Source organism: Peromyscus californicus, unplaced genomic scaffold (genome assembly GCF_007827085.1).
Source record: "Peromyscus californicus insignis strain IS unplaced genomic scaffold, ASM782708v3 Scaffold_1__1_contigs__length_55948999, whole genome shotgun sequence".
Taxonomy (NCBI): Eukaryota; Metazoa; Chordata; class Mammalia; order Rodentia; family Cricetidae; genus Peromyscus; species Peromyscus californicus.
Genome location: NW_026294492.1, coordinates 55233686 through 55243022, shown reverse-complemented (window position 1 = coordinate 55243022; position 9337 = coordinate 55233686). Strand labels below are relative to the sequence as shown.

General features: G+C 56.8%; 1 protein-coding gene across 1 annotated transcript; it reads left to right on the top strand.

The window, feature by feature from the left end:
- Window positions 1-2486: 2486 nt before the first annotated feature.
- Window positions 2487-8764, top strand: Misp (mitotic spindle positioning). Its single transcript, XM_052747268.1, has 4 exons — window positions 2487-5204; window positions 5909-6039; window positions 7484-7522; window positions 8170-8764. The coding sequence occupies exons 1-4, from the start codon at window positions 3329-3331 to the stop codon at window positions 8257-8259; spliced, it is 2136 nt and encodes a 711-aa protein (XP_052603228.1). The 5' UTR covers window positions 2487-3328; the 3' UTR covers window positions 8260-8764.
- The last annotated feature ends 573 nt before the right edge of the window (window positions 8765-9337 follow it).

Below are 9337 nucleotides of genomic sequence, written 5' to 3'. Positions count from 1 at the left end.
AGCCCAGGCTTGGGATTCAGTCTCCTCATTCCACGGGAGCAACAGGCTTTTGTGCGACCCTGGGCAGAGGTAGCCCTCCATCAGCAGGACTGAGAAAGGTGGGGTAGCCAGGCAGAGGCTCAGTTCCGGCTCTGTGGGGCCAAGGCCCGCAGCGGGCACGGTGCCCGCCCTTGTCGGCCCGAGTATCATTTTTCTGTCTTCTCTGGACTTTGTTTCCCGTGTCTGGGTGGGGACGGGGAGGAGGGGCACACCTGCTCCAGGGTGAGGCTTCTGTCCCCTTGGCAACATGTGGCCAGGGCGGAGCCCAGGGGGCCTCCCTGCAGAGGACAGAGCCTGAGGCTGGGAGGCAGCCTGGGCACCTGGAGCTGGCAGGTGAGGCTGGGGAAGCAGGGAGGCCAGAGTGGGGAGAGGGGAGGAACTGTTTGCCGTGTGCCGACTCGCAGAGTTGGTTCATCTACAGGGAGTCCCAGGAAAAAACCCCGGCCCCCCAGTCTATACCTCCACCACCCTTGGCCCTGGCTGGGGCCCATGTTGTCCTCCTGGATCTGAGAACATGCTGTCTCCTGCTAATCCAAACTAACTCCTGGGCCTATGTGGATAGGACTTTCATCTGCACCCCAAACGCCAGAACCCTAAACCCCAGATCACCGAGAAAGAGACTAGAACCACAGACACCCTCATAGCCAGAGTCTGTGAGACCCCATGGATTCAGGGCCTGGTGTGAAGAAAATGCAGGAGCCATGGTCTGTCTCCTGTTCCGGCTCAGGCCGGTTTAGGATATAGGATCAGAGGTCAGTCTTGGACTGGTTTCCCCAGAGCCAGCTATCCAGGCCACAAGAAGGCCAGAGCTGGCCCTGAGGGACAGGACAGAGGACTCCTAAGGACACCATCCTACTGGGTGACCCACTGCCCCACCAAGGAGCCTTTGCCCTGTGGGAAGGAGGCCAGAGCCCGCCCGCAGGTGTGCCTGCAGGGACCGTAAAGCCAGTTTCTATGGGGAGTCACAGTTCCAGGGTGCGGCCGGGTGGAGCAGGCTTCCTGGAAGAGGAGGTCATGGTTGGGAAAGAACGGGCTTTGGAAAGCACTCCATCATCCCTGTGTGTGAACTTCCAGCTTTACCTCTGTTCCCTCCGGGGCAGAGACAAAACTGACCCCCTTGTCCTCGTCCTCTGGGCCCTGAATAGAACATTGATGTGTGAGGTAATTGATGGACAAGGACTAACAACAGACCCCTGTGGGGAGCTGGAGGTCTTCAAGGGGCCCTTTGTCCCCACCACGGCTTCTGCAGACTGGCCGCCAACTCCCCTCTCCCCAGCTCTATGCACTGGCCCTTCGGAGACCCTAAGACCCCTGCTGGATTTGGGATTCCGTTCATCAGATCTCCAGCCACTGTGAATCACCTCTTGAGTGCTTGCTGAATGCCAGGCACCGGGAGCTAAATTAGGTTTTGTTGTTGCTGCTGATATTGTTTTTGTTTTTTGAGACAGGGTCTCTCTATGTAGCCCTGGCTGGCCTAGAACTCACAGAGATCCTCCAGCCTCTGTATCTCAAGTGCCGGGGTTAAAGGAGCAGGCCAGTACACCCAGCAGAACTCAGATTTATAGCCCCTTGGCAAGGTTGTCCTACCAGCCCAGCCCATAACAGAAAGGGTTGAATCCCGACCCAGAGCTCACCCTCTGACCTGAACTGAATCACTGGAAAAGAATGAGGCCCCCACCCGAGGGAGGGATGACATCCTTCTCTAGAGGTCATGTCTGTCTGTCCATGACCAGGGCCATAAAATACTGTGTACACATCGGTCAGCGTACAAAGGTGGGTGCACGACAGCTCTGGGGTAGAGGAGGGGAGACAGCACCCAGGGACAGCCGCGTTCATTGACAGTCTTTATTTTATTTTTTTTTATTTGTTTGTTTGTTTATTTATTTTTGATTTTTCGGGACAGGGTTTCTCTGTGTAGCTTTGGAGCCTGTCCTGGATCTCACTCTGTAGCCCAGGCTGGCCTGGAACTCACAGAGATCCGCCTGGCTCTGCCTCCCGAGCGCTGGGACTAAAGGCGTGCGCCACCACCGCCAGTCTTTATTAAGTGCTTGCTGTATGAATTAGAAATAGCCACCCACACAGAATGGAATCACCCCATTCTCCGAGTCTCTGTGAAGGAGAGCAGCACAGGGATTGCCCTCCACAGGAGGATTGCTAGGAGTGCTAGAAAAGCCTGGCTGAGGACAGGGCTCAGGGGTGGAGCCCCGCCCAGAATCCCCCAGTGAGGGGCTGGGGGCGTGGTCAGGGTGGAGCCCCGCCTAGAATCCCCAGTGAGGGCTGGGGGCGTGGTCAGGGTGGAGCCTCACCTAGAATCCCCCAGAGAGGGGCTGGGGGCGTGGTCAGGGTGGAGCCCCGCCCAGAATCCCCCAGAGAGTGACTGGGGCGTGGCCGGGGTGGAGCCCCGCCCAGAATCCCCCAGTGAGGGGGATGGGGGCGTGGTCAGGTGGAGCCCCGCCCAGAATCCCCCAGAGAGGGGCTGGGGCGCAGGTCACCTGTGCACACTGAGCTTGGTGACGCTCTGGACTGTGCGGTCGGGTTGTGGCCTTGAGCACTGAGCGCAGCTGCTGACTCCAGGAGACTGAAGAAACGAAAGCGAGAGCAGGTGTGAGCGCCAGGGAAGGAGCTGGGGGAAAGGCTGAACCCCAGGTACCAGGTCAAGGTGGTACGGCTCTGAGCCCAGCCCAGGTCCAGGGACAAGGTCCAAGGCACTCCCAATTCTTCTTGGTTTTGTGGTGCTGAAGCAGGTGCTGTGGAGGTGGTACCAGGTGCTCTTTGGGGCAGAGACCCCAGGTGTGTAAGCTGGGAAATGGACTTTGCCACATTCCCTGTGCCTCGGTTTCCCCACATGTCATCATCAGTCTCCAAGAACCAGAGCCCAACGGCTGTCTGTGAAGGTCAGGTGCAAAGACAGCAAATAAGTTTCCATCTGGGAATTAGTGTGAGGGATGAGGGATGTGCCCTAGAGAGGGAGAAGGTAGCCATGGCGGGAAACCTGCGCAGTCTCAGATGTGAGGCTGACCTTGATTCGGGTTGCTGAAGACAGGGTAAGGTCAGGCAGGATGGAGCAGCCACTCAGCTCGCGGGATGTTTAGGTGAGTGTGTGGCTGTGTCTGCAAGAATCAGCGGGTAGCTGGGTGTGGTGGCACATGCCTGTTAGCCCTGCAGTCGGGTGGCTGAGGCAGGAGGATTGTTACGAGTTCTGACCCAGCCTGGGCTACAGAGTGAGGGCGTGTCTCAGGAAGAAAGAGAGGGAATAAAGACATCAGGCAGGAAAACATGAATTTGTTGTATGAGGCAAGTACTCAGGAATTCAGGTCCAGTTTGGTCTAGGAGCTCAGAGGTTTGGGGGCGATGCTGGGGTTGGGATTGCTTTCAAGACGCGCTGCCTGCCAGGGGTCTCCTGCAGCCAGCCCCTGAAGCGGTCCCTGTCCCTAGGTGGTCTGACCTGGTGTCCCTCTCCTCCCGCAGAAGGAAGGTCACGCCCACACCCCTTGAGATGGATCGCGTGACTAGACGCCCACTCTTCAGCAACCCCCACTCGGCACGGGCCACCAGCTTGGTGCTGGACGAAAACACCAGCTACACCGTTGAGCTGGTGGGCGTCGGGCCCGAGGCTAGCTGGAGCCAGGACGACCTGCAGGCCTGGTCCGCTGAGTACCAGACCAGGCCAGACGTAAAGAGAACAAGTGTGTCCTCCACCAGACGAGTCTTCCTCAGCCAGCCGCCCCCGAGGTCACTGTACCTGGAGGATGAGGACGAAGAGATGAAGGCATACCACCTGGACGAAACCAGCGCTGCCCTCGACAGCCAACCCAGGGACCGCAAGGCCGAGCGCTCGGCGGTCATCCACAGCCAGGCAATCAGGAAGGGCAGCACAGTGGCTACACCCCAGGGAGAGCCCAGGGCGGCTGGCCAGCCTCGGCCCACGTCCACTGAGGAGATCTTGGTGGACACAGAGCAAATTGATTTCCTGGCTGCTCGACAGCAGTTCCTGAGTTTGGAGAAGGCGAACACGAACCCAGTCACTTGTAGTCCCACAGTCAGGGAGACCTTTGCGGGTACCCCACCAGGGGTCAGCCAGGTCCCCAAAGCCTCCACCAGGCCCCTCCTAGCCAACGGCTACGCCATTCCTGTCACCACGTCCCCGGTGAAGGAGGTGATTTTGGAGAAGACTGTCCCAGTTTCCCCAGCTGGGTCCATCCGTGAAGCCAATGACCCTGGCCACTGGACCCGAGCCGAGTCCCCTGAGACCCCCAAAGAGACGCCCATCGAAAGAGAGATCAGACTGGCCCAGGAACGTGAGGCAGAGCTGCGGGAGCAGAGAGGACTTGGGCGGGCCGCGGGGCATCAAGACCTGGTCCAGATTCCCAGCAGGCCACTGCTCAGCAAGGTAAGCCTAACGGAGCCGCCAGCGCGCAGAGACAGGGGCCGCCCGTCCCTCTACGTGCAGAGGGACATGGTGCAGGAGACACAGCGCGAAGAAGACCATCGTCGGGAGGGTCTGCAGGTGGGCAGGGCGTCCACACCCGACTGGCTCTCCCAGGACCCTCAGCCTGGGCTCCAGAGAAGCCTGAGCTCCGACTGCATCCTCAGCCCAGACGCCCGAGCCACAGACCCGGCTCCAGAGGCAAGAAAGGTCAACCGAATCCCACTGGATGCCTATCAGCCGTATCTGGGCCCTGGGACCCCCAAACTGGAATTCTCAGCCTTTGGAGTATACAGCAAGCCAAATGGTGTCTCCACAGAGGACACCAAAGCCGTGGCCTTCCAGAAGGCCACAGAGTCTCCAAAGCGTGTCTCAGAATGCTCTAAAAGGTCTCCGAGCTCAGAACAAGAGCGCTCAAAGGCCCCTGAGCAGCCCCTGCGTGCCAGTGTGGGTACCGTGCGATTAGAGAATTTCCGCCTGCGCCCACTGCGGTTCGGCGTCCCAGATGTCCCCCAGAAGGCTGAGACCTCCCACAGCTGGGGCTGGGAGGTGGCCGGAGGCCCAGCGCTGAGGCTGCAGAAGTCACAGTCTTCTGACCTGCTGGAAAAGGAGATGGAGAGCGTCCTGCGAAGGGAGCGAGAGGTGGCCGAGGAGCGGAGGAATGCCTTCTTCCCAGAGGTGTTCTCTCCAGTGCAGGACCAGGATGAGCAAGACTCCCGGAGCTCCTCCCGGGCATCTGGTGAGCAGGGATTCAGGGGACGGCTATTCTGTCTGAGGTCTCGGGGTTGGAGGAGGAGAGGCAGTGGCGAAGTTTAAAACATACCCATTTCTCCCAGGAAGTAGATTTTGGAGAGAAAATGACAACTTTGCTTTAGAGTTTTTGTGGAGTTTTTTTATTTGTTTGTTTGTTTGTTTTTTTAATTACACATAGTGTTCTGCCTGCATGTGTCCCTGCGGGCCAGAAGAGGGCACCAGATCTCATTACAGGTGGTTGTGAGCCACCATGTGGGTGCTGGGAATTGAACTCAGGACCTCTGGAAGAGCAGCCAGTGCTCTTAACCATTGAGCCATCTCTCCAGCCCACTTTAGAGTTTTTGAATGATGCTGTTGGGAGCATAGGATTTTACTTTATGGTTCTGAGTGCTGTGATTGGGCCCATACAAGTTTGCAACTATTTATCTTGATGGCTTGTTCCTCTGTGTTAATGACATGTTCTCCAGCTCACTACATGGTATCTTTGGTCCACTGTCTATCTAAAATCTCTTCTGATTATTTCAGCCGGTCTGTCACAATGAGTTAGTTGCCTGTCTGCCTGTCTGTCCACCTGTCTGTCTGCCTGTCTCTGTGAGCATTCCGGACTCTTGCCCAGAGACCCCAAGTCTCTTGGCCTGAGTACTGACAACCAGACCACCCTCCCGATGACATCTCCTCTGCCCACCACAGGCATCACCGGCAGCTATTCGGTGTCGGAATCACCATTATTCACCCCCATCCAACTGCATTCTGGCCTGGTGTGGAAGGTGCAGGAGCCCGGGGACGGTGCTCCGGGACAGAAGACAAGGAAGGAGGCGTGGGTGAGTAGAGAAGGCTGTCTGGTCACTCCCCATGGGGTCGGGCAAGGGCAGCAGAGGGACTGCGTGTTTCTTCTAGCCCCTGAGTTCCTAGTATGAGAGGACACACAAGCGGGACATTGTGCTTATTGTGGGGTCACCCTCAGGGTCAAAGGCCAAAGGTTGCTGAGGAAGAAAACAGACATTGACTGGTCATTATCACCATTTTTGTTTGTTTGATTGTTTTTATTTTTTGAGACAGAATATCTCACTCTGTAGCCCAGGCTGGCCTCGAACTCACAGAGATCCGCCTGGCTCTGCCTCCAGAGTGCTGGGATCATGTGGGAGGCGTGTGCCACCACCGCCCAGCACCATTATTTTCATAAATCCTGTGCGTGTGTGTGTGTGTGCGTGAGTGCGTGTGCATGCATGTGTGTGTGTGTGTGTGCGAGTGCATGTGCGTGTGCGCGCGCGCGTGCGTGTGTGTGCGCGTGCGTGCGTGTGCGTGTGTGTGTGTGTGTGTGTGTGTGTGTGTGCGCATGCGTGTGTGAACCCGAGTGCCGCTGTGCATGTGTGAAGATCACATGGCACCCTCCGGTTTGGTTTCTCGCCTTCCTTCCTTGAGACCGAGTCTTTGCTGCTGTGTGGCCAGGCTCACTGGCCCACCACTGTTGGGAACTCTCCTGTCCCTGCCTCCCACCCCCACAGAACAATGGAATCACAAATACACACTATCCCTTTGAACTTCACGTGGATTGTGAGGGTTAGAACTCAGGTCCTCACACTTTCAAGGCAGGCATCTCACCCACTAAGCCATCTCCCTGGCCCCAGCAGTCACAGGGTGTGCCACACCGTGCCGGCCGGCTGTTCAGAAATCACACCTTCAGCATCTTTGGCATCAGGTACATCTGCAGCCACCGAGCTCACAAAGCCAGCCCAGTGCCAAGTGTAGCTGCCCAGGCCATGCCGGGAGGGACACCCCAGAGGAGACAGCACACATCCGAGCCTACCCGCCTGGTCTCGTAGCCTGACCCCCATGGCGAGTGGACACAGATGGCCCAGTGACCCAGATTCAAGTACAGACAAGTAGCGGCCCTACTGTTACCCGCAGTCTCCTCCGGACAGTCGGCACAATGACAACCTTGAGTGTGTTGCCCTGCGGATGGAATGCTGGCTGTGTGCTGGGGCTAGGGCCTGTGGCAGGCGGGGCTTGGTACGGGCCTGCGGTCCTCACTGTGATACACTGAGACTACCCGTGGACACTGTTGGCCAGAGGCCGCAATGAGTGTCAGGACGGCATGGCGGACAGCCTTGAGTTTGGTGACCCTGAGACTCTGGGAGAGCACCATCAGCTGGGCATCTCTTCCCATCTGGCCCTTAGGCGGTGATTCGGCCATGTGAGGACTTTCAGGTGGGCACAGGGGCTGGACAGAAAGGATGAACACTGATTCTTGTTCTTTCCATGCAGTATGCAGGTATCAACCCTTCAGATGGCGTCAACTCAGAGGTGAGTGAGCTCCAGAGGGAAAGGGCTCCGTCTGTCCCTTCCTGTCAATACCTCGACCACAGCACTGAGGGCCTGGTCACTGAGGGTCTTTCTTCTGGATGTGGGACTGCACTGGCTATCTGCTCTGTTGGTAGAGTCTTCCTGGGGTAGATTGTGTTGTCATCTGCTTGTGATGCCTGCTAGGGCACAGATTATGGCAAAAGGTCTGTGTGAGGCTTTTTTTTCCCCCAAAAGACAATGATTTCAACAGGTAGAGCCATAAATAAGAACATTATTATTATTATTATTATTATTATTATTATTATTATTATCATCATCGATAGTCTCACTGTGTAGCCCTGGCTGGCCTGGAACTTGCTATGTAAATTAAGCTGGCCTAAAACTCACAATCTTCCTGCCTCATCCTCTTGAGTGCCTAGACTATAGATGTGACCCTTTCTGGGCTGAGGCAGGGCCTGGTCTCCTTGCTGTGGAGCTCAACAGAAGTCAGCAGGTCCCTAGGTCCTGTTGTTTGAAGGAGAGATTGTGAAACAGGAGGGGAGGTTCTCACCTCAGCTCTGTGCCAGACCCTCCTGCACATCGGCAATGGGGAGGCGGTCGGGGGTGGTCCGTATGTCCATGGGGACTCCACACCTCTTCATGCGCAGGTCCTGGGAGCCACGCGGGTAACGAGGCACAAGAATGTCTTGGCGGAACGCTGGGAGGCACGCATCTATGCCAGCGAGGATGAAGACTGAAGCTGGAAATGGGAGACCTCCAACCCCTCCATCCAACCCCAGCCCTGTGGAAGCTGCCGGACCTGCCCAAGCCTCTGCTGTCGGTCCCAAACAAGTCCCTCTCTAAGCACACGGCTCGCTTCACACCTGGCCCAGGCTGATGTTTGTGGCCTGGAAATGGGTTCTGCTTTCCTGGTGTGGGGAGTATTTTCTGCTTAGGGGTGGTTCTCGGCTGGGGCTGAAATGATAATTCTGCCGGGTCTCTGTGTATTTAAGATGTTGCCAAATGCTCTGGGATCCAAGGAGGGAATTAGGCTGCCCACCGCAGGATGTAATGTCCTGGGAGCTGTGGGTCCAGGGATCCCCCCTTATACCCCCTCAGCCCCTCTGCAGGGGGCACCAATGGGTGCAGAGCCCAGATCCATCACCTGACAGAAAGAGGGCTCTGTAGGGACCGGCCACTCCAGTCTTGCCAACCCCAGACATGTCCATGTTGCTATGAAATAAACTTGTCATGAGCTGCCTACCTGGAGTGGGGAATGTGCCACGAGCAGCCGCTGTCCTCCCTCCTGGTGACATCAGTCCTGTCCCCGCAAACATGAATTCCAGCTGGGCTGAGGTCCTGGGAGTTCATCTGTAGAAAGCTGGGCCTAGGTCTGGGAGGCTACTGTTACGACGGTGACAGGGACCTTGAACAGAGAAGGAAGGGCTTGAGTAAGATGATGGGGTGGACATCGACATCTGCAAAATGAGGGGTGCTGTACTAGTCAGGGTTCCCTAGAGTAACAGACCTTACAGAATGGACAGATAGATGTATGCATACGTGGGATTTATTAGAATGACTTACAGGCTGTGGTCTGGCTAATCCAACAATGGCTGCCTGTGAACAGAAGGTCCAGGAATCCAGCAGTTGCTCACTTCATGAGGCTGGGTGTCTCAGCTCGTCTTCAGCATACACTGGAATCCCCAAGTAGACTCTAATTCCAGTGGAGGGATGGATGTGTCAGCAAGACAGGGCAAGCAGGCCGGGTGAGAGTGTCCTTCTGCCATGTCCTTCTATGGGCTTCCAGCAGGAGGTGAGGCGCAGAGTAAAGGTGTG

Excerpts from the sequence above, each read along its gene's own strand:
- Misp (XM_052747268.1), top strand. The coding sequence starts at position 3,329 with ATGAGGCAAGTACTCAGGAATTCAGGTCCAGTTTGGTCTAGGAGCTCA. Across the intron at positions 5,205-5,908 it reads GAGCTCCTCCCGGGCATCTG|GCATCACCGGCAGCTATTCG; the intron begins GTGAGCAGGGAT and ends TGCCCACCACAG. Across the intron at positions 6,040-7,483 it reads AGACAAGGAAGGAGGCGTGG|TATGCAGGTATCAACCCTTC; the intron begins GTGAGTAGAGAA and ends CTTTCCATGCAG.